The sequence below is a fragment of the Onychomys torridus genome, chromosome 6 (genome assembly GCF_903995425.1).
Source record: "Onychomys torridus chromosome 6, mOncTor1.1, whole genome shotgun sequence".
In the NCBI taxonomy this organism is placed as follows: domain Eukaryota; kingdom Metazoa; phylum Chordata; class Mammalia; order Rodentia; family Cricetidae; genus Onychomys; species Onychomys torridus.
In genome coordinates, this window is record NC_050448.1 from 85,888,949 (window position 1) to 85,914,376 (window position 25,428).

Below are 25,428 nucleotides of genomic sequence, written 5' to 3' on the forward strand. Positions count from 1 at the left end.
GAAATTGAGGCAAGGGCATCTGAGTTCTACTTTTGATACAAGAAAGTTAAATTTGAAGTCATAATGATGCCAAAATCTTGCACATACACACACACACACACACACACACACACACACACTCCTCTCTCTCTCTCTCTCTCTCTCTCTCTCTCTATCTATATATATATATATATATATATATATATATATATATATATATATAGTGCTTATATTTATATAAGCAAAATAACTAAGAAATATACTTAAATTTATTAAAATTGTTTTAAATAATTTATCATTCAATGATAAACAGTGATTCAGCCTTTCATTTATTCAGCGGGCATTTATTGAGAGACTATTGGGTACCAAACACCATACTCAGGATAAAGAGTTGAATAATTTATGTTGTTTGACCTTGGGAAGCTTATAGTCGAGTGGAGATGAAGCAGAATTAATGCATAATTTATGTTTCATCTCCTTGTTCTCATGATGTAAATCCTGAAGGCTGTAGGGATTCCGTGGGACAAAGGCATATGTCTGTCTGGGAATCGTAGGAGTATGCCCCAGTGATGGCTCCTCTGAGGGATTGCATGATCACGGAGCCACCAGTAGGGTCCTGTGCCATAGGAATGCATAACCTTGTTGATATCATCTTTTTTACTTAATTTTTCAGGCAACAAATATTTCATTGGAGGATTTTGTTCTCTACTAACACCAACAAAAATAGTATTTTAAATTAAATAACCTTTGGCTAGAATATGTTGTAGTGGTTGAGATGAGCTAGGTCCTAGGCTCAGTTCCTAGCTTCCAAAGACCTCCAATTTTTCTAAAAGAAACAAGTTTAGCTATGCAAAGTTAAAATTTACATCAATAAAATGTCTCATAATTTTTCAACACATTGTAACTCATTACCATTATGCCATGTGTTCTCACAGACGTTTTCTGGACTTGTGTATCCTTTGAAAATAGAAACAGTATCTTATTGTGAACCCTGCTATAATTTGCATCATCACCACCAATGACCTACTTGACATGATTCCATGTATTATAACAGTCTTTTATAACATTATTTTCTAAAGTTTTAGCTTATTGTTGAATAGTTCTATGCATACTCGAGTGAACATAGTAAATTCTTTACTGCTGTTAATTTATATTGTTTCCATTTTTATATCATAACTACTACAAAGTATAAAAAGAATCCTAATGCTGTTTTCGAAATTCATTGCTATGTTATTTAAAAGGCAATTTAAAAAAATATTTTAATGCTATTTTAAGGTTGTTTTTCTCAGGAAAAAAAGTTTCATTCATCAGTTAATGGACATTTAGGCTCATTTCATTTTCTACAAGTTGTTAATGTAGCAGCGGTGAATATGACTAAGCATGTAGGTGTGTGGTGGGACATAGAGCCCTTTGGGCATTTGTCTAGGAATGGTAGTACTGGGTCATATGATAGGTCTATTTTTAGCTTTTATAAGGACCTCCATACTGATTTCCTTAGTGGCTGTGCTAGATTAAGTTAGGGCCTCACCTTTCCCTTTATTAATACCAGCATTTCTTTATCATTTGATATCTGGATGGGTGAGATGGAATCTCAAAGGAGTCACAATTTGCGTTTCTCTGATGGCTAATGTCTTTGAACCCCTTTAACAATGTTTTTTTAGCCTTTCTTTACAGAATACTGTTCAGATCTATGGCCTACTTTTTAACTGGGTTGTTTGTTTTATTGATGTTTAGTTTTTTGAATTGTGTATTCCCAATATTAACCTTCTTTGGTGATATAGCTTGCAAAGATTTTTCTCCCAGTCTGTAGACTGCCTTGTGGAAACCCACACAGGCTATCTAGAGAGGCCTTAATCAGGATTAGAGAATCTGACCTTGCTTTACCCGGAGGGGCTGCATAAGGAGATAATTTGGTCATGGGCTTGTTTACCCGGTGTTCGGAAGGGTCTAGACTTGGCTGTATAGTGTACTTTGATCTTGCAAGGGGGTCTTTTGCTTCTACCCTTTATATGTTATAAAAAGCCCTTTTCAATAAAGGACATGGCTGTTGGGTATTGACCCGGGCCCTCCTGAAGCTGTCCTGTGTTTCTGTCTAAGTCTTTCTATCTGATATTTTCTCGTTCCTCTCTCCTCCACCTAAGAATCTTTCAAAGGGTAGGAGCTGGACTCCTACACTGCCTCTTCACTTGACAATTTCCTATACTGTACAGCAGTATTTTAATTTCATGAGATCCCCTTTAGAGAGAGTACTGTTCAGAAAGTCTTTACCTGTGTAGGGAGGGCTTTTATGAATAGTACTGTGTCCTGTTTTCTTTTTCAACATATTTGTCATAGGTTTAAGAAGGCTACTATGTTTTTCTTGTTAATTTCTTACCCTATTATTTTGCTGAGAGTATTTTTCAGATCCAAGAGACTCTTGTAGAGTCGTTAGAGTCTCATGTATAGAATTTTTCATCTTCAAATTAGATTATTTTGAGTTTTTTGTTTCCTATTTGTATCCCTTTTATTACTCTCTCTTATCATATTGCTGCAGTTAAGACTTCAAGCACTTTATTGAAAGCAGTAAAAAGAGTGGACACCATTGTTGTTTTCCTAATATTAGTGGGCATGTTTGGAATTTTTCTTCATTTATCATAAACTTGGCTATGGGATCATGGTATACAATCTTTGTTATGTTGAGATATATTCACTCTATCCCTAACCTTCCATGACTTTTATCATGAAATAATGTTGAATTTTTGTTAAAGACCTTTGCTGTATCTATGTAGGTGATCACACAGCTTACATACTTGATGTGATGAACTACATGTATTGATTAACATATGTTGGATCATCTATCTCTGGAATGAAGCCGATTTAGTCAGAGTGAATACCCTTTTTCTGTGATCTTGAATTTTGGTTTGAAACTTTTACACCCCTGTCTTGCTTTATATTGTTTCTTGTGTCATCTTTTTCTGTGTCAGATTCTAAATTGTGAGCAAGAGCAGACCTATGCTATGTGTCACCTTATTCACAATCAAAGTACAAAAGAAAAGTTTATGGTCAGTTTTGACGGAAATAAAACATAGGAAAGAATGCCTGCTTTAACAAAAAGTTGGAAAAAACTAAAAAAGCTAAAAGCTGAGGAATCAACAAAAACTTCACCTCCTATGGGCTCCTATACTTTATAGTTTCACTGAATGACATGCTTCTTTGTGGAGTGTGTATCACCGTGGTGGAGAGGACCATCCGTGCGTAGTTAGTTCTCTTTCTGTAAAGCTATAGCCGGATGCCTAAGGAATGAGGCACGTGAATGTGTTTCTTTTCCAGTTAAATTGTCTCAAAGCCAAATCTTGAAATGCCTTCCCACTCACTTGGGATAATTAAGATAAAAATAACAATTATATAACTCGGTGCTGCAAAAAAATCCTTCAGAGTTTAACGCCTTGGAAGCTGTGTTCACTCCAGGCACTGTTATTCAGAGAATAATAGCCACATGGGAGAGGTATACAAAGAAAGGAATTTCCCTTTCTAAGCATCTCACTGTTCAACTTGTTAGAACCTGAAGCTGGAATAAGAAGGAACAAGCAGCAAGAGAAGACAGGGAGTGGGAAAGGGGGGGGGGTGTAAAGTAAACATGAATCATTATCTGTAGGAATGGCTTTTAGAGGCCAAGTATTTTTACTTTTGGTTGTTTGGGGTGGGTCCACCATACAGTGGCATTTGAAGAGTTCTCTGTGGAGACATGTGGGCAAGAAATGAAGATGTTTGTCCTATTAAATGCAATGTTATTCCAGGGCACAGAGCAGGTACTAATTAAAATTATGAAGATAAAGACAAGAAGGGTCAAGTTTAATCTTCATACTCTCCTTGTTCTCATTGGAGGTTCTTTACCTAATCAGTAGATTTTTATTTTCCTAGAAAATTGGTTGCATGTTTACATGTATACATGAAGGGAAACCTCAACAGAGCAGAGAGCAGGTAGTTGTGGTCTTGCATAGTAGTTAATATAGTTAATACACAATAGAACCCAGTATTTCCTAAAACTCTTAACTTCACATGCATTACTGAAGCTTCCAAGAGTATTATACCATTGCATAGTTATTATGTAAAGAGTGCAGTGTTTTCTCATGAAAAAAAATCATGCACACGGTCAATGCTCCTTAGTACTCTAAGGATGAAACCCAAGTTTGTTTTGTGTTTTAGACATTATAAAGTGATGAAAACTATAGGGTACTTAGATATGTAAGTGATATTTTTAACTGGCATTTATTCATTTACAGAAGTCAGTTTCTTGATGCATTTATCTAATGCTCATTCTTATTTCTATTGTGTAACTTGGAAACAACTAATCTTTTGTTCTCTTGGTATTTTTAATAGTTATACACTCTATGTGTATACAGTGATACACTTATGAAGCCCTTTATTTGAAAGGGAGTGTACTTTTTTTTTCCTTAAAAGTGATATTGAAGAATTATGCCCAGTAAAGGAACTGAGTCAAAACGATGTTTAGGAATGCTCACATTCTCCAAGTTCCAAATGCCCAAGTCAAAGCTAAAAGCCATGCTTCAGCTTTCAGGTTATGTTTCTCCTGGGGGCTATCCTAATAGCAATTAATTTGCCAGCTCACTTGAAAAGTTCTACTGATAATGTGCTTGAAGGTTTAAGTGCTTAGATGAACATTTTTTTCTTTTTTATTATTATTATATTTGTGTTTTAATTTTACACATTAGCCATGGGTTCCCCTGTCCTCCCCACTTCTGCCCCCCCCCCCACACTTTTCCCCATCCCCTCCCCTCCATTCCCATCTCCTCCAGGGCCAAAACTCCCCTAGGGATTCATTTAAACCTGGTGGATTCAGTACAGGCAGGTCCAGTCCCCTCCTTCCAGGCTGAGCAGTGTCCCTTTGTAAGCCCAAGGTTCCAAACAGCCAGCTCATGCACTAAGGACAGGTCCGGGTCCCACAGCCTGGATGCCTCCCAAGCAGTTCAAGCTATTCAATTGTCTCACTTATCCAGAGGGCCTGATCCAGCTGGGGGCTCCACAGCCTTTGGTTCATAATTCATGTGTTTCCATTCGTTTGGCTATTTATCCCTGTGCTTTTCCAATCTTGGTCTCAAAAATTCACGCTCTTACAGTCCCTCCTCTTTCTTGACAATCGGACACCTGGAGCTCCACCTGGGGCCTGGCTGAGGATCTCTGCATCCACTTCCATCAGTTATTGGATGAGAGTTCCAGCATGACAGTGAAGGTGTTTGGCCATCTGATCACCAGACTAGGTCAGATCAGGCTTTCTCTCAACCGTTGCCAGCAGACTACAGAGGATGTATCATTGTGGATTTCAGGGGACCTCTCCAGCACTCTGCCTATTCCTGTTCTCATGTGGTCTTCATTTATCATGGTCTGTTATTCCTTCTTCTCCCTTTCTGTTCTTGATCCAGCTGGGATCTCCTGCTCCCCTAAGCTTTCTTTCCCTCAAACCTTGCCCTTCATTACTCCCTCTGTCATCCAAGTTGTTCATGTAGATCTCATCCATTTCTCTGTCATTGGGTGATCCCTGTGTCTTTCCTAGGGTCTCTTTTCTAGGTAACCTCCCTGGAGTTGTGTAGCAGTCTAGTCATCTTTGTTTTACATCTAGTATCCTCCTATGAGTGAGTACATACCATGTTTGTCCTTCTGAGTCTGGATTACCTTACTCAGGATGATTTTTTTCTAGATCCATCCATTTGCCTGCAAACCTCATGATGTCATTGTTTTTCTCTGCTGAGTAGTACTCCATTGTGTATATGTACCATATTTTCTTTATCCATTCTTCAGTTGAAGGGCATCTAGGTTGTTTCCAGGTTCTGGCTATTACAAACAATGCTGATATGAACAACAGCTGAGCAAGGATGAACATTTTTAACCACACCTGTGAAGCTCTTTCCAGTATCACTGAATTACAAATATGAAAGTGTTATTTTAATTTTTGGCTCTGTTTCATATTTATGATTAATAGAGTTTTCATCATGAGGTGTGTTCTATGAATCCCAGAAACTTGTCATAGTCTGCAAGAATCACAAGCTTTGTTTTATCTTGTGTAGCTATGTGCAGCTTTGGTTGACCTTGTCTGTGTTAGACAAGATTAGAAGTACCATGCTCCAGATTATATGAACCATGGTTGAGTCTATGAGAATATAAACCCTGAGGCAATTCCCAGGACAGAATGTCAGGAAGGATGAAGCCCTCAGGTGTAACAGTTCTTTCTGAGTACCCCTCATCCACAGTGCTCATAACCTGAGGTAGCCAAAAAGGGAAAAGCAAGGAGAATGTGGGTTATGAAATGTGAAATTTTGCTTAAAACATACAGAGAGTCTTATTTGGGGCCATGACTTCAAAGATGTGGAATTTGCTCATAAATGTCACTTTGATACTATGTTGACCTAACCTTTGTTAGATTGCTTTCATAAGATGAAATCTTACTTTAATTACTGAGCCAAAGAAGTTATTGTCTTGCTTGAGTAGTGTGTTTTAGGCTATGCTGAGATTGGAGGTAAGGGAGGAATAGCCTTTAGTCATTTTCTTCTCTCTGAGAACATTTTCTGGGAAGCTTATTTAGGGAAGTCACAGGCAGCCAAAGGTCTGGAGGAGGAAGGGACATTGCCATCAGCACAGGGGACTAGAGACATTATTTCATACAAACACACATTCATTAATAGTTGAGTATTTTCCACTGTCATCATTGCCTCTCACACATCAAATGTAGATAAAAATAAAATGGTGGTGATTTAAATAAAGTTAGTTGCAGCAACAATATTTTAGCACATAGCAAGTCATGTTTGTTAATTTTATTCATTGACGATACTATTTATACTCTGTGTTTCCTGTAGCATTCATGGTAAATAAAGGCTGCATATCTCCCTTTTAAAAGCAATTTAAAATGCTTTGAAGTGTAGTACTTTATCAAAGAGTCTTTAATAAAAATTTAAAATACATTTTAAGCACACTAAAAAAATAACATAATATAGTCCCATGTGCTTTTCACTAGGAATACTTAATATAACATTTTGCCTTATTAGATCCTAATTTAAAAGGTCTGCTTCCATAGTTACAAATTCTTTTTCTTTCTTTCTTTTTCCTTAACTACATAGTAGGTCTAGCCATACAGCCTTGTCATCACCCAAAGTTGTCCCATTAAGTGCATAAAAATAATTCTTTCATTCCACTTTTAGAGACTTTCTGTCTTTTGATCCTTGCCAAATTTCTGTTCATTAGCCCTTTCTGCGTGTTCCTTGCCTGATCAGGACAATTTCTGTGGCTCAGTAGTTAGCCACTCTTTATCAACATCTGAATTGACCCTCTTCACTTCCATCATGGAACTGTGTTGTCCTGATGAAGATAGTCATTCACTCAAAGGTCTGTGGCTTCTTAAGTATGATTCCTGTTAAATGTCTTCCCTAGTGCCTGGCCACTGTCTGCTTAGACATGAGTCCTAGCTTAGAGTCCCCTACCCTCGACATTTATGACCTTCTTGGTGTCAGGATCTCTGCTCAGGGCTTCCCGGTTTCTTCACTGTCCTTTCATAGCACGTTCTTCTCCCCCACCCTCTCTCTCTCTCTCTCTCTCTCTCTCTCTCTCTCTCTCTCTCTCTCTCTCTCCCCTTTGCTAATTTCAAAACTCTAAGTGTAAGTCTTTACTCAATGTCACATGCCTAGTATCTAGCATAATTCATGAGTAAATGAAGCATTTGGTGATGAGCCAAGGAATGAAACAAACCTGAAGGTGTATGTGTTTTAAATATATGTAACTCCAAAACATTGTGTATTGGGGAAAGTACTTACAACTTTTCAAACTGCCTTCAAACTTATTGCCTCAGTCTTGTACAAAACCATCAATTTTGTGTTGTTGAAATTTGATAGAAACAGAGATGTATATTCTGTATGGATCTGTCTATTCATGAGATAGGAAAAGGAAACAGAAGCAGTTTAGAAGTCAGTAAAGGGCCTGCTCTATCTGGTATAGGTAATGAAATCACCGGACCATACAAGTGGTTTATGAGTTCATCTTTTTGATGCAGTATCTCAGGACATTTCTTAGAATTTGAGAAGTAATACAGTCCTCTGAGTCCTCAGATAGGTACCCTGGGTTTCTCTCCTTAATTATGTTTTTACCTATTCTTTTTGTTGTTTAATTAACAGTGATAATAAAACAGCAGCAGTCAATGCCACAATTTTTATTTTTAGTGGTTAAATCAAAGTGGTTTTAAGAACAATTGTCATCAATTCTTAATCCCTGGAAGTGATAGGAAAAGGAGGTATTAAAATGTCTGTTTTAAAATTCACATTAGACCCCTGCAAGGTAGTATTCCCTTCCTAAAATCACCATTCATTGTTATTAAATTTTTATTAGTGGTCCAGGTAGGGGTTAGCAAAACAAATTTGAATGAATTACAGAAGTATTTTTTTTGTAATTTCTTAATATATAAAAAGTTATAGAAAGTAATACAATTTCTACAGGAGAAAATACAAGGCTTTTTACCACCACTAATTACATTCTACAGCTTCAAAGGGAAAACATGACCTTTCTCTGGTGAAACCTAAAAAAATACTATGTCTAGCTTCTTCCCAAAGGGATATAGCTCACAAAGCAGGAATGAATGTGGCAGTAAATAAATGTTGTTGAATGAACTGAACAGTTATTAGTATTTTTCCATGGAGCTAATATCTAAGGGTGCATAGGAAATACTCGGTTCCAAACAGAATAATTGCCCATTTCCTCTCACAAGTGAGCTTGATAAGACCTTTTTGCTCTAACACTGTGTTTGATACTGATTACAAGTACGTTGACACTGTAGATAACTGCCTTTTTGTGTGTGTTTAAATTACAGCCCAATTGGCCCATCCCTGTATTCCACATATTGTATGCCATATATCAGTGGAGGGATGAAAGATGAGAGGCTGGGAAAGAACAGTTTTCTTTATTTCCTTGGGAGAGTTTGTTTTCAGTGAAGAGCAGTGAAATCACCAGACTATATACCAAGGCGGGAAAAGGTCACTGCTAGTAGGGTCATCAATTTTTTATGGTAAACGATGTTAGTAAGAAATCAGTAGTTCAACTATAGAATGATGGGCTGTGTCAGAAGTTGATGTTTTATTTTCAGGTGCTTTATAATCTGTAATTGCATATGAACCGCCCCTGATGTTTTAATTGAGAGATCAAACAAAACCTAAAGTTCTGGTTCAGGATGTCTTTTCTATTCATAACCACAATGTTTCTCAAATGTGGGAGGATTAACTGGATATAAAAGTGTTTACCAAAATTAGAGTACAAGAATACGTGATGTCTTGTTTATCAAGGAATGAGGTCACAAACAGCACTTTGTTCTTTATGTGAGTTTAAAGAAATAATTTGTTATTAAGAACATTTACCTAACCTTATCCTAACTTACATTGATAATAACAATAATGATATGATGTTGAATAACATACATTGGCCATCCCAAGTAACTCATATTTATATGCATCAGGTCACATATTCAAAATTCAGTTCATGTCATCTTCTTTCAGAAACTGAGACATACACACACACACACACACACACACACACACACACACACACACACTTGCACACATACATGTGCACATATACATCCAGACTCATACACAAATGTGTATAATCATTATTCTTTGAGAATGTCATACATATAAAATATTTTGATAATTTCCATCCCCAATTCCTCCTGTACCTACAGTGCCAGATCTGGATCCACCCCCACCTTTCCACCCATTCCTCATTCTGAGTCCTCTTTGTTAGCCTTGCTTTTTACCACGGTAGACATTTTATAGATGAATCATAATTTCTTGGCACAATTTCTTATTATTTCAACATATTTTCCTTTGTAGTCCACAGTTTACACTTTAATCATTATGACTTTTATGTTTTATTATACCCTTAAAATGCAGGTACTATTTCTTTAGTATTTTTCAGATGACTAAAAGGAAGTATGTGTCTGATCATGGAGGTAGCTTATTATGATCCATTTGAACAGGCTGAAATAGTAATATAATGTTGATATTTAAGTATAATTAAATTGTTTATGTAAAATAAGATGAGAAGTTAAACATTTAGTGAGAGAATTAGGTCAACCATTTAGCAGTTAAGGAAGGAAAGAGGAAGATTAGGAAAAGCAGTAATTTTTAATTGATGGGGGAAGAAAAATATTGAGGTTTTGAAGGACAAAGAAATATCAATACCATTTCTAAAATCAATATTCTATTTAAATTAAAAATTTATTTTTAATCATGTTTTTTAAAAAATATACACCATTTTCCTTCCTTTTTTTCCGTCAGCCCATCCTATATACCTCTTTTTCAAATACATATCCTCTTTTCTCCATTAATTATTGTTACACACACACACACACACACACACACACACACACTCCCAAATGAATAAGTACAACCTGTTCTGTAGTATATAATGTTGTTTATGTGCATAACTTCAGGGCTTGCCATTTAGTATTGGATAACCAGTTGATAGCCTTCTCCCTGGGAAAGACTAGTTCTCCTTCAGCATTTCTTAGTTAACCATAGTTCTTTGTGTAGGGTTGAATCCCCTGTCTACTTTGCATGTCTGCTGTTTCCTTGTGTTTAGGCAGCCATGTTGTTAGGACTTCATGGTGTAGATTCTGACATTCCTAGGAGACACAACCTTTCAGAAAATTCCATGATTTTCTGGTTTTTACAATCTCTCTGCCACCTCTTCCCACATGTTCCCGGAGCCTTAGGTGATGAAGGTCATACTCTTATAATATGATCTCATCTAAGAGGCCTGCCCACTAATACCATTGCTTTGGAGATTAGTCATTCTATAGGACTTTAAAGAGACATAAACATTCAGTCAAAGCTGGTTTGAGCTTTACAGAGTAGGAGGAGCCCTCGGACTCTTGCTTCCTCTGTTGATGAGGGGTGACTTGGGTACAAAAAGCAAAAGCACGCTTGACAAGAAGAAAGCACAGTGGGTTCAGGAGCACTTTGCTTGATGAGTACATTTCAAATGGTTTCACAGGATTAGAGTGGGGGGGGGGGGCGCTGAGATAGACCAGATCACCAAGGCTGTGTGTTATCAATGTTGGATTTCATTCTCTGCTCTCATGTGGCCTCGCAGGCATGTTCCTACCCTTCAAATTCTTAGAGCTCATTCTTATCTCAACCTTCATGTTAATGATTTAGGTTGACCATTAGCCCCTCTTGCCCAAATTTGTATGGTTTTCTCTTCCAGTCTTAAGTGTCCTGCTCATCTTCCCTTAAAGAAAGCCCTCTCCCTACACACCCTGCTGCTTTCCAGCCCACCGTCTTTTCCTAATTGCTTTTTTATAATATTTATATGTGATCCTACATTTACCACTTATCTTTGTGTTCATCTCATCTGCTACAATCTGAGATTTGAGAAACAAACATGGTTAGCCATATTTATAGCTGTCTTTACATTGGCTAGGCAATCCCTCCAAGTGAGTGACTTGTAAAGTTGTTGAATAAATGCACGGACCCATAATACAAAGGGGAAAAGTAGGTTGTGAAGCTCCTTTAATCAATTTTACTGTAATTTTGTTGTTTTTTTCCTTTAGGTATCCCTTATGAGTAGATTTTTAAGCTTCATTTTAGTTTCAGGAAATAAACATACTCAGTTGCTTTGGAGAAAAGCAAGGTCTATGCTGGGAAGAAGAAGAAAAAACACACTAAGGCATAGGAAGTCACTCTGGATTTCTGCTTTCCGTGAAGGACAATATAGTAGGCTTTGAAGAGATCTTTCTGGAAAATAGTGATCCAAGTATCTTTTCTTCTTTGAAGTCAGCAATCACTGTTCCCTGCATGCTTCTCTAGCCAGCATGCTTGCATGTATGCTAGAACAAATTTGATCAGCAAGCCCATCAGTCTCCAATAAGAAGTAAGTACCCACTGGGCAGTTCTGTTTCCTCTAAGCTGCTGGTATCTCTCCTGCTTGTTCTGTTTACTATAATCCTTGGTGTGGTTGTGAGACACTTAGATGTGGCAGGAGCACAGAATGATGTAGTTTAAATGATTCTAACTTTAGGCATATAGAGCTGTGTGCAGCCACCTGCCCACAGACCCGCAGAGCTGCATGTGGATATGCCAGGGCTGAGTTTCATAAAAAGAATTTAATTTTTTTTAAATTTAGCTTTTTGAAGCTTTATCATTAGAATATACCAGTAGGGGTTATCACTTTCTCTCTAGCATTTAAAGTGATCTTTCAGAGTTTCAGTCTTGCACCACTTGAAGAAGAGTTGCGTCCCTTCTTGCCTTATTTCCAAAGTGGCACTGGCTGCCCATCAGGGATTCAGACCATGTTGAAACATGCACATATGGTGGCGGGAGCCATTGCTCAGCCTCAGTTTCTGAGGGGTGTTTTAAAGGTGACAAGCTGCAGAGTGGTGAACTGAAGCAGGAGCAATGCTGATGCTAGCTTACTCTCTGCTTCTAACCATGTAGTTGATGTTCTTATGACTTTGTTTCTCAGTTCTATAGCACAAAAACAATGGTGGTTAGACCAGATGATCCTAATACTTGAAGTCATGCAGTAGTGTTCTTTTTGATCATTAAAGGCCCAAAGAGACAGCTTAGAGTTCTGTTCCTCAAATTGTACTCCACACCTACCTAGGAATGAACATTCACTAGACATCCACAGCATGTTCTCTCAGGCCTTTGGTCTGACATCAAGATTTTAGAAAAACAGTTTTTTCCCCCACTAAAATGTATACATTCACTTTAAAGCACTGCACAGGAATTTATAATTCTTTGAAACTCAGTGGGCTATAATATCTGTTTAATCCATTAAAAAATAAGTCTCAAAGGGTGTTATCATATCTTCCACTTTTAATTCACAATTCACTAAGACTTCAGTAGGCAACACCAGAGAGTGACTAATCTGTTTATGAAATTAAAGGAAGGCTTCTATGTCTGATCCTTGTTTATATATGAGCAGTGACTATTTCCTTCATTTGACTCATTATAGTTTATAGAAGGAGTCTTCTCTAGATAATTTTTTTTGTAAATCATTGACAGTAAGTGTACCCTTTGTGAACAACTGGTTCTTTAAGGCAAGTTTGTTTTTTTTTTTTTTTTCATCAAATTAGCTGATTATGTCAGAGCAGATGGTTCCCATCCTGAGGCTCCTTTTGCTTCCCAAGGAGGAGTACAAATGCAGGAAGGAACAGATCTCTCCTGGAAAGGGACCTGGAAGGTGTGGGACCCGGGCAGCCTGACATCCCCCCACCAGCCTAGTCTACAGAGCCTGATGCAAAGACTATTTCAGGGGGGTTCCAGATAGCAATGTGTTGATGATTCATTAAATTTGTATGCATGAATGTATGAATATATATGGTCTCATTCTCTCTCTCTCTCTCTCTGTCTCTCTCTCTCTGTCTCTCTCTGTCTCTCTCTCTCTCTGTCTCTCTCTCTCTGTCTCTCTCTCTCTCATGTTTGTGTGGAGAGTTAGTGGTGGGAGGCCAGGGAAGGATATCAGGTGAGTTCTGCTTTACTACTCTGCTGTATTCTTTCAAGAAACAATCTCTTACTGGCCTCGACCTTGTGTTTTGGGTAGGTTGGGTAGCCAGCAAGTCCCAGTGATCTACCCCCATACTCCTGGGCTGTTGTTACAGGTTCACAGCCATGCCCAGTGTTTTTACATGGATGCTTGGGATGTAAATACAAGTCCTCATGTGCACGATGAGCTCTCTTGCTCACTGGGTCATTTCACCAGCACCCTGTGTGTTGATTAAGGAAATTTAGTTGGAGTGATGCCAGACACTACTTACTTCACTGTAATTGTCTCAAAAGCAAGTTTCCTCATGGTGAATGTTGGTCATGAGCTTCAGACATGTATCCACAAGAAGAGATTTCAAAGCCTGCCTAAAGTTTGGAAGTCCTAGCCAAGAGACTAATAGTAAATAATAAAACACATATCTCAGGATCCTACCCAAGACTTAACTAAACTAAAAAAATTTTTTTTTCTGAAAATCCTGCAGATAGTAATTTAAAAATTCCCTCTCTCTCTCTCTCTCTCTCTCTCTCTCTCTCTCTCTCTCTCACACACACACACACACACACACACACACACACCCTGCAAGGGAGTCCATGCCACAGGTGAAATATTTAGGGTGTTATATATATTTATTATATAACAATGTGTTGTATGGAGTGAAGCAAGCCAAAATCAACTTTTGGCAGAGGTTCTAACTTTGACTAAGTCATTTTCACCATCTTCCCTTAGAGTTGGTTGATTCTGTAAAGTTTGGGGAATTTCCAAGAAGGTCCAAATGTCTATGTTAAAATAGCACATGGTTAGTTTGCTGTTAGTGCCTGAGGGTAGTACAGTGTGGATAATCAGAGCTTGGTGGGCAGCCCTGTGATCACACCAGCATTTCCATGTTTAATAGTTCTGGAGCAGAAAGAGAGCAGATAACTCTGATCCCACAGAGAAATGACTTTCATGAGTGAGTCGTTGATTTATAATGGAGTGAAATGTATGATGTTGGATATTTAAAAGAGCAGCATTGACTATTTGTTTCTGATTATGAGCAGTGAGGAAAATTCTCTTTTTACTCTTGTAGTTCATCTTCCATTTGTTTGTTTGTTTTGTTTTTATATTTCAGAAGTGCTTGATAAGTAGTCCACCCAAGAAAAATATGATTTTTAATTTTATTTTAGAATTTAGGGATTTTCTTGAGTAATTTTTGAAAGGCTAATCTACAAAACAGGGTTTTTGCCTTCTTTGGAGTAATTCCAAATGGAGGGAGGCAGGTCAAGGGTGATAGGCCACACTGGGAGAGAGATCTTTTAGTAAGACAAATGATAAACTTGATGCCACAGGGACTGAGTTTCCATGGGGATGCATAGGGCTTGTTTTGCCCTGGTCAATTTTAAACAGAGTCTGGCAGGCTCTAAGTAGGAGAGAACGACCTCCAGCTAAATCAACAGCAAATGCCTGTTCCTAGAATGAGCACTGGTAAATGTGATTCACTCTCTGTTCTTGATCTCATTTATGGAGTGTGATTCCTGCTTTGGTAGTAGATTGTGCTAAGTATTAAATTGATAGCAGAGTGCTGATGTGAAAGTTTTATCCATCCCTCTTTTCCTTTTTGGTAAGATTTTTTTTTATCTCGGGTATTGTGAATATGTTCATGATGACAATGTTATTGGGCTTTTTTTTTTTTTTTTTTTTTTTTTTTTGTTAAAGGGCTTTCTCTTGGGAAGCAGCCATTCTTCTCACCAGTGGTAAATTCCTCCAAAGGGCAAAGTGACCATTTTCATCACACCAATAGGCTCTCATTTCATTCTTTTATCCTTTGATCTCTGTAGTTCTGAGGCTTTAACAATAGACAATGGTGAAATGGGAAATATTAACCCATTAGAAACAAATAGCCACAGATTATTCTGGAAAGGACAAAAACACATAAATTCTATTATATCATAAGGTTACAATTTATTCCCAGAGAAAAAGCATTCCAGTTGAAGAACGCTGTACTTGCCAGTTGGTTTGTAACTAAATTGAGACCAGTTGCAACGACCTTTTGAATATGACATGGCTGAACCTTCATCTGGCCAACTTAACACATTTTTATTTTAGGAACAGGCTGAGCGACTTGTCTCTGTTAGTGTGTCATTAGATCAGCTGCCCTTAAGAAAGTAATAGCTAAAAAGATAGAGTTGGTAAAAAGGAGGAGCAAATAGCACTATGAAAGCCAAGTCCATTGTAGCTACTTGGCAACATAGAGCATTTTCCCCAGTCAATCCATGTTCATCTATGTATTATTTTCTATTTTAAGTGTTATGATTTTACAAGTGTTATGACAGTCCAAGCTACATAAATAGACCCAAGGCAGCATCCCTCTGGACCTGACTTCTCATAGCCTTGAATGCAAACTGGAGATTTTTATATTATAATCTCTAATGTATACTTAGATAGTGAACTGCCACCAACGTTATTGTGTTTCCCTAAATATCTATGCATTTTTAATCATTCTTTTTTGAGAATACCTACCTTGGGCATATTAACAAGAGAACTCTCATTACCAGGTGTCATACAGACAGCTACAGTGAAGGTCACAGCTCTCCAATGCCCTTGCTCTTTAAGGTCAGATGGGTATTTCAGGATTAAAAATGATTCTTTCTTTCCTTTAGCATATTTAAAAAATGGTAGAAAATCAAAATTGCCTAGGAAATTTACTGAATCAGGTATTTTCCAAGTACTGATGATTCATAATTAAAGAAGACAAAGTATGAATCAGAGCCTATAGGTGGATGACCCATCATGCAATCTAGACTTCAAATGAAGATGTCTCTACGTTCTACTGAATCCTTTTTCACATACTGCATTTTTTTCTTCACATTGGTTATATGTATGAGAGATGTATGGTAGTAGCAATTTGATAGACTGTAAAATCAGCCCTCTCTGTACTCAAGGCATTTAGCATGTGGGAAACAAGTCTGACTAGTGCTTCACCCTGGAGAACTCACTTGGGGTGCTGCTTTTAGGGAGAGACAGTGAAATCTGTGTTAAGGCGCCACTGTATAACATCTGGGAGGGAAGCGCTCTGATTAAAGTCACCATCCCTCCAGGGGTCCTGTGGCACTGAAGCAAAGGGGAGATGTAGCAACTTATATTGTACCCCCAGAGCCATAGCAACTGAACTGGAGTGAAGGGCAAGTGAATTTCAGCCCTCTGCCCTCCATTGACAAGATTGACAAGAATGCATTGACTAACACTTTCATTCCGTTTCATTTATAGCAACTCCCCTGTTCTTGGTGGGGAGTAGGTAATGACTGAAAAGGATTTTGAGATCTCTATTAACTCTTTCCTGGAACATTTTATGTAGCCTTTTTTAAGTATCTGGGATATCCAGAAGCAAATGACAGTCACTGGTCCTCCGTATACTGAGTACATGCTTCCACCCAATCACCATAGTCATTAGAATAAACACTCCTCAAGTATAATACACAATAGTTCATGTCCCCAAATGGGTAAGTGTTGGTAGTGTTTATGAGTGATTTCTCTCCGAGGAGGGAGCAGCTTTATCTATAAATGAAAAAATGACTGTGAGGTTGTACATTTGTGAGCAGTATTGGTACAATTAGGCCCCTATATAATTGAAGCTGTCTGTTCTCTGAAATGAAATATTGAACCAAAGCCCTCACTGCACATTGAAAGAAATGCAAGACAGGGATGGATCTGTGTTTTTAATATCACTGATGCTATTGGCTTAGACATGTTCCATTTGTTGGGTCTGTTTTGCAAGCCTAAATTTGAGCTCAGAGACATTCTTCATATAAATGTCTCAAGAATTGGAGTCACACATCCATCACCTTTTTGCTTTTGAATTTCAAAGATAACCTTAAGATAGGAGCCTTCTACTGGGCAATGTGATACATACACAGAAAGGGTGAGCCTCAGTAGTGATGAAATCATCCCGTGCCCAAGAGGAAAGTAATAGGCAGAAAGGGTAGAGCTGATGAAAAAATTGATTCTTTTCCAAAACGTGATATGTTTTTTATGAAGCAGGCATCAGCTGAAAGAGAAAAAAAATTTTTTTTTTTGACTAAAAGGAGACTGACAGTGAGGGAAGAAAAGGGAAGTAAGGGACCAGAGGATAAACATGTTTCTTATTCTCTTACCGTCACATGTGAAGAAGAAGTTGAGAGGTATTCCATCTGGGTTACTTCAGATGTTGACCTGAAACTGTTAGAATTAAACATTTAAATTTTTTTTTTTGTTTTAGAATTAAGCATTTTAATGCTAATAGTGGACTTGACTTTTCCTTTCTTCAAAGCACATGTAGCCTCCACATATCACTGTCTTTTCTATTGTAAGCAGTGTGTTGTTTGTTTTCAGGTTTGCCAAAGATGCAGGTCATTAGGAACTACACTGGGACCCCACCCCCAGCTCTTCAAGAAGGACCACCACTGCATATCCAGGCAGGAGACACTGTTGAACTTCTGAGAGGAGATGCACACAGTGCGTTTTGGCAGGTACTACCCAGATGAGAACTGTTTTGCTCTAATGGATGATTGACTATTGAATTCAAGACAAAACACTTGCCTTTAAAAACTGATTGCGTACTTCAGCTTCAGAAACCTTACATACTTTGGTAGGGTTATTGTTTATTAAACTTTTGCCGTGTTTGCAATACCAAGATGGCCAGGAGTGTTATAACACTAAAGAAAAACTGTCAGTGCTGTGAGTCATAATTATCATTTTTATTAAAAATTCATACTTGGCTGGAACATCTTCCCAAACCTAGTACCTGTGGGTATGATCTAACATGCATGGCTTTAATATATTAAGAGTTCAGTCCATGGAAGATACCTGACTGCCTTGCCAGTGGCCATTTGGGGCCCTATTTGACTTTTTGCACACCCACACATGGTACCTGAAAAATCTTAGAGGCTCTCTAGGTATTATTCATAAAGTATGTGAAATGGAAGAAGTAATTGATCTTGTTGGTATTTGCTGGTGATGAAATCTCTATTTGCTGATAAGCCTACCTCTGATTTAGGTATTTTTGTTGAAAAAAAATATGTTATAACATTAAGATTTTATATAGCTGGCTAACAGAATGTTGTGGTTTGTTAAGAGAGTTGGTGTTTTCTGTATGTGTAGAAATATTTACCAAGAGAGTTGAAGAATGTGTTGACTATCTACTGCACATTGAGGATAATGGCGGAAGGGTTGAGGTTAGAGCAGGAGGAATGGCATGTGAGGAGTGAAATTTGGTCATGGCTAAAGGAAGAGGAAGCAGAGAAGGACCAAGTTGCCCACTGTGCACACGGAAGTGGCATCTATCTTATTTGTCTGTAACTGTGTCACTGACCTCTTGCCTCTTCAGAATGCTCTTAGATCTAACACTTATCCACACCATCATTTCAACTGCTGTAGCCAATGACTTTCCCGAAATCCCAACATGTTCTCCCAGTTTCTTTATCCTCTTACTCATAATCCTTCCCAGAATAGGAAGAGAAAAAAAATTAAATGTATCAACTCTGATATCCTTCCATCTAAACACGAAACATCTTCGTTTGTCCCCATAAGGTCCCCTTCCTCAAGATTCTGTTTGGTTTGAATTTTACATCTTTAATTTTCAACTTCCTTTTCTAATGGCATCTCTTCTATAGCACATTTATACGTTCCCATTCCTCAGGTTTCAAAACACACAACTCAACATTTTGTCTCGTTTGTTTCTTCAGGTTCCTTCATTCCCTCACCTTCAAAGCTAAACTCATTGGGGAAGTAGTCTGTACTCAGTTTTCATCTGCTCTTGTTCTAGTCACAATCTAGCACCACCCTACAAAGTCTATGCTCATCTTGTATCAATAGTGCCACTTAGGAAAAACAAGAGCAGCTTTGAGGTATATGATAAACCATAAATATTTGAAATGTATAGTTTGATAACTTTTGATGTGTATGTGTGTGTGTGTGTGTGTGTGTGTAGAGATCACTATGATCAAGGTAATTAATATACTCACCCATCTCAAGTGTGTCTTATGTCCATTCATGATGTTCTTCTGTGTCCTACCCTAAGGCAACCATCATTCTGATTTCAGACTATTGATATGATTGCACTTTTTTTTCAAGAAAATGTCAATATATTTTATAACAATGTATGTTTTCTTTTTGTGTGGATTTTTAGTATGTTAAGTGTGGGTGTGCATGTGTGTGATATCTGCATATGTGTGCACATGCGTGTATGCAGGTCTGTGGGCTACTTCATGTGAATGGAGGCCATAGGAAAACAACTAGTATCCTGTTCTATCACTTTCTGCTCTAGTCTCTTGAGACAGGGTCTTTCACTGAACCTGGCACTAGGCTGGCAGCCAGTGAGTCACAACAATCCCTATCTCCCCTCCCACAGTGCTGGGGTTCCAGGTGTACAGGACCATGCCTGTTTGCTACATGGATTCAGAGTGTGTGACCTCAAGTCCTTATGCATGTGCAACAAATGTTCTTATCTACTGACCCACCTCTCCAGCCTACAATTACTGTTTTCTACATTGAGTTTTTATCTTGTAACTACTCTTATTCTCAGTTATTCTTAGAGTTTTCATCATCATATCCTATCAGAGGTTTTATATAAATGACTATTTTTACTTCATCCTTTCCAGGTTAGATGCCTTGAAGTAGTTCTTTTTCTTACATTGTTGCAGTGGCTATAACATCTGTAAAGTGTTAAGTGGAAGTGATAAGGAAGTGTATCATGACTGTATTTCTGATCTAAGGGAAAAGAATCAAGTTCTTTACTACCTAGTGTGACACTACCTGGGAAGTAGGACAGTTTCTTTAAAGTAAAATGTAAATTGCTTTATGAGTGAAAAAGTCGCCTGCCCTTACCTGGTTTTTCTTCAGTGAGTTAAGGTATTTGGTCTTTTTCTAAGAAGCTGTGTGTTTTATCTGTCATTAAATTTAATGGCCTGATGGTCATAATAGTAACTGTTGGTTTAGTATCACTGGAGTCTGTAGTGGCATTTCCTCTTCCATTGCCCCTCACTCCATCCCCATCCTGTTCTCCTTGGCTTCTCTCATGGTCATCTAGGTGACTATGATGCTGATAGTTCTCAACATAGAAGTAGGTTGTGGGTTCTTGCCCTCACTCTCTCTCTTTTTCTTTACATCATTGATTGCTGCTCCTGACATTATTCTTATTTTCTTCTTTTACTTTATTAGCAGTTTGAGGGTTTTGTTTTTAGGCTTTGTGTATTTTGTTTTGCTTTACTTTTGTAACAGACAGTAGTACTGCAATTTCTAAACACTACTTCTGTTGCCTCCATAGACTCTGGTGTACTTCATTTTACTTTTAGTTGGTTTAGAATACTTTCATTTCTTTGTCTGGGAATTTAGAAAATAGACTATTTGGTTTCCAGGTCGTAAGGGATTTTCTGTATGTTCTTAATGTCTTTGCTTAAAAGACATTGATCTTCCCTATTGGTATATAGAAACATAAAATTATACAGGGTAGTGGCAACTTGTGATCTTTATATTTATGTATATATTACATAGTGTTCAAGTCAAATTAAACAGTTACCTTCGTTATGTTCTTCATTTCTAATTTCACTTCACAAGATAATATAGATTGTATGACTTGATCATTTTAAAATAGTTAAGCATTATTTTATGGCCCATAAAATGATCAATCTTGATGAATGTTCTGTGTGGGTATACAAGGAATATATACTCTGTTTATAAGCAGTGGAATATTCTACAAATGCCATTTAAGTAAAACTAATCACTAATATTGCTTAAATGTTATATATTCTTATTGACTGGTTCTATAAACACCCAACTTATCCACCCTCCTACACTCAAGTCTCATATTTTTGTAGATTCTGTCTTCCCTCTCATTTTCTCAGATACATCTTTTGGTCATCAGTTCCTCTTTATTTTAACCTCTGAATCACCGTCAAAGTATTTCTTCCTCTCCATCTCTGTTATAGAATTTTCACTTGCACTCAGACGCTTGCCCTAACTTTCATGTCATATGACATCTGGGGTTACCTTTAATTTCTATTCTCACTTGTAGAATTTGTCTACTACAGACATCTTCCATATCCCTGCAAATCTCAGATATGATTAGATAATCTATTGATGTCTCTAAATGTTTTCTTTCTGGCCACACAGTGTTCATATTTCTTTCCCCTAACCAGGGTGTTTATGAACCACGGGATCAGTGCTGCAACCTTGCTACATTTCTGACTTCTTATCTCATCATTTAACCATGTAATCCTCATCATCCTTGTGATGATTACCTTTAATTGTTGACTTCACACAACATGGAATCACCTGGGAAGAGAATCTCTGTGAGGGATGGTCTAGAGTGAGTTGGCCTGTGGGCATGTCATTGGGGAATTGTCTTGATTATGTTAATTAACATATAGGATCCAGCCCACTGTAGGAAGCACCATTCCCTAGTCAAGGATTCCTGAACTATCTAAGAGTGGATAAATCAAGTTGTTCAACAAAAGCAAGTAAGTGACTATGCATATATTAGTTTCTCACTGCTTTTGGGTGTGAATGTGACTTCCTACCTTGACCACTATGATAGACTGTAAGCTATAATTGTAAACTGAAACTTCCAAGTTGCTTTTGACTGGACATTTTATCCCAGCAACATGAAGGAACCTAGGACAGTCTCCATGTTCTTATACCTTCTACTTTATGGCATTTCACTAAAAGCTCCACCTGGGTTAGCATTCTTATCCTACCTTCTCACTTCCACCCCTATTTTTGGACAAAACTTGGCATTTTAAAAAGCCCATATAATAGTGACAACAGAAGCACAAACAACTCATGTTTATTTTACAGTTTTTGGATACAAAGTAGATTTATATGCATATTTTACATGTATTAACACATGTATTAGTAATGAGAATTCTGGAAAATTTTTCTGTTTTAATACTTATCAGGCAGAGCCATTGAGTTGTTGATTAGCCTGCCCAAAGTTGCATAGTTACTGGGCAGAACTGGGAATAAAACTTAGAAATTCTTGACCCCAAGGCTAAGTCCTTAACTTTCATGTTGTGCTGTGTCTTCTAAGGTCCTCTCAGCACTGAAAAAGCTCATGGTGTCCCAACAAGCTTGGTGATATTTGTGGTTAGAGCTGCAAGCTTCTTCATGCTGATTGAAATGTATTTATTTTCAGTGTCATGAAGGTCCCTGACAGTATTCCAGTCTATTTCCACTAAATTGTGATTTGTGGGTTGTTATAGTGTTCTAGGTTAACAAGATGGCTCTTCTGCCTTATTTGATATTAGCATGATACTCAACAACCGAAGGCCACCACTGGCTAGAATCCCAGGATGGACACATGGGACTGGCCCTGTCAGGAACTTTGTGGAGCCTGTGGACCACAGATACCTCCTTGGAAATGTTTTAGACTTCTGTTCACCATAGTCATTTCAGGCTCAGCCTTTGCATGTTGCAGCTGTCTCCTGGGAATGTGAAAGCAGAAGCTGCCAGACCTTAAGCTTTATACCCTGAGCTGGTACAGTTACTTCTGATGCTTTGCATTGGTTTAAGCATGGAGCTCAGATACAGGGAAGGAGACTATGTTAATTAAACACTTGGAGAGAGAGTTCAATATAGAACACCCAGGTAATGGTGGACCACAGACAAGACACTGTGGGGTTTGTCTGAGCAGTGCTAATAATAAACTTACTTTTTAAGCCATCCTTGACGGTGCTAAAAGCCAGTCAATTTCTCATTTTAGTGGCATCAATAGAAAAATAGTGAAGCTAAGCACAAATATTGGAGCTATTGGGGCATATAAGTGTTGCCTGAACATTGGTGTGTTTGAGAACACAGTGAAGAGCATAGGGAGGGCTCAGCAGGACTCCTAGAAGCCTGCACAGTGTATGCCCACAGACATTTCACTCTATTGAAGAGAGGATTGTAGATATCATGCTTTCCTAACCAAGTTCTATGTTCCCTATTTTTCTCATGCTTTAGATACATAGCACTTAATTATACCTTTTAAAATTTTATTCACTATTTTTTTTGCAGCACAGTAGGTTTAGGCGATGCTTTGAATATTTTTCATAGTGTTTATAGATTTATACTTATTGTTTATCTTATTTCCTACATCACACTGTTTTGAAAGTATCACTATTTAGGTTTTGTTCCAGTTAACCTCATACTCATTTTACTAAGTTATACTGTCTTCTATCTTTTCTAGGCAAAAAGAAAATTGTTATTAATTATCAGTTCCTTTTCAGTTGCCTGGATGTGTGAAGATTTTCTGGTGTGGTGCTAAAAAGGCACTGGAAATTCACAAGAGAGTCACAATATAAATGGGGAGAAGCACTGAATGACAAACCGTGTCTATGACTTTTCCTTAGTGGAATGCAGATCTACTGGTTAGGAAGAAGAGTGCTTGATGCTTAGAACAGAGAAGAACAGTTCGCACATTTGTTCCATGTAGCAATTATGCATTGAATGCTAGCTCTGACTGCTCAGACGCCCTCATGCTCTAGTATGAACTCTCCTTGGTTTGACACTAGGTCTTCTATTTTTAGAGGAATCTTTCATGCTTGCTGCCAACTAGTAATAGGTTTATATTGTCAGACATATGTTAAAAATTCACCTAGCTTTTCTGGCTTATATATAACATGTGCCAACATTGTCTTATGAGCACCTATAAATCATTTAAGGAATATTTAGCTGGACTTATTGGAAGGAAGAGTAGCATAGAGTGAAGTCGTTTACCTGTGGCCAAATAGCTATATGGCTTGGATAAGGTCTTTCAATTTGCTATGTGGCTTGATTTTAGGTGTCACATAAAGTGGGCAGACAAGAGCCATGTTCATAGTGTTCATAACACTGATTAAAATCACCTGGGAGGACTTTATAATACCAACATAGAGCCCTGTTTCTAAAGATTAGGATACAGTGGGCTTGGTTTTAACCCAGGCTTGCAGTAAGCCCCAAATAAATCTTATGTGAGACACTGAGTAGATGATCAACTTGGTATGATTCCATGGGAATTATGGCATTATCTCCAGCTTGTCGTGTGCTCATTGAATGAAAACCAGTGAACTCAGTTTTGTTTTTTGTTTTTTTGTTTGTTTTTTTTTTTTTTGGCCTACAATAGAAACTAAATAAAGGTTGTACTTTCAAATTATTAGCATATAATAAAGATACACCAAACATTAAGTTGACATATTTGTTTTCTGTATTTAAAAAAATGATTAAAGATGCTACAACGTCTTCAAGGAGGCTGTCGTGATTAAATAAACTTTTATTTTACAGACTGGATGTATGGAAGGTTCAGAGTAGACAACTGTCCAGTTTAATGCCATGTTTTATTAAAATAAAAAAAGCTGGAGTATTTTTTACTTGTTGGTTTTCAGATATAAAGAATATTTTGGTTGATTTTTTTAAAAGTTATCTGTGTGTAGGTGTGTATACAGGGTCTCCATGTACATATTTTGTTCATTTTCATACTGAACATATACTTTGTACTTTGTACCGTCCAGTATGTGACTTCCTCTAAGGGATTGTATTTTTTTTTTAATTACTTCAAGAATACAGTTTCACACACCTCTTCTGATGCCTTATCCCATCTCATTTGAAATTATACATAATTAGCACCAGAGGAGCAAGTGAAGGGTTTTTCACTTCCTATGCTAGCACTTAGGAAATCAGAGCCCCCTTTGCTGAATTTTACTGGCTGTTGCCTGCCAGTGTGGTGGCCTTAAACATATAACTAAGGGCTTCCATTTTATTACATGAGAAGTGGAGGTGACAATGATCACTGTAAAATAAATCAGTAATATTATAATGTAGTCACTAAACAGTATCCAACCATCCAGACAGATCTATCAGTCTGTCCATCTATTTAGTCATCCATCCAAATACATAAAAATTGCCTACAGTATTTCATTCACTCTGTGTTTCATATTGGAAGGACTAGAAACAATACCACCAGTT

At 37.6% G+C, this 25,428-nt stretch overlaps 1 protein-coding gene across 3 annotated transcripts in view; it reads left to right on the top strand.

Moving 5' to 3' along the window:
* Positions 1-25,428, top strand: part of Vav3 (vav guanine nucleotide exchange factor 3) — a 330,524-nt gene that overhangs the window by 252,956 nt on the left and 52,140 nt on the right. For all 3 annotated transcript variants that reach the window (XM_036191255.1, XM_036191254.1, XM_036191256.1), the window contains exon 20: positions 17,845-17,981. In XM_036191255.1, the coding sequence (XP_036047148.1) occupies positions 17,845-17,981 (137 nt within the window). The remainder of the gene's footprint in view (positions 1-17,844; positions 17,982-25,428) is intronic.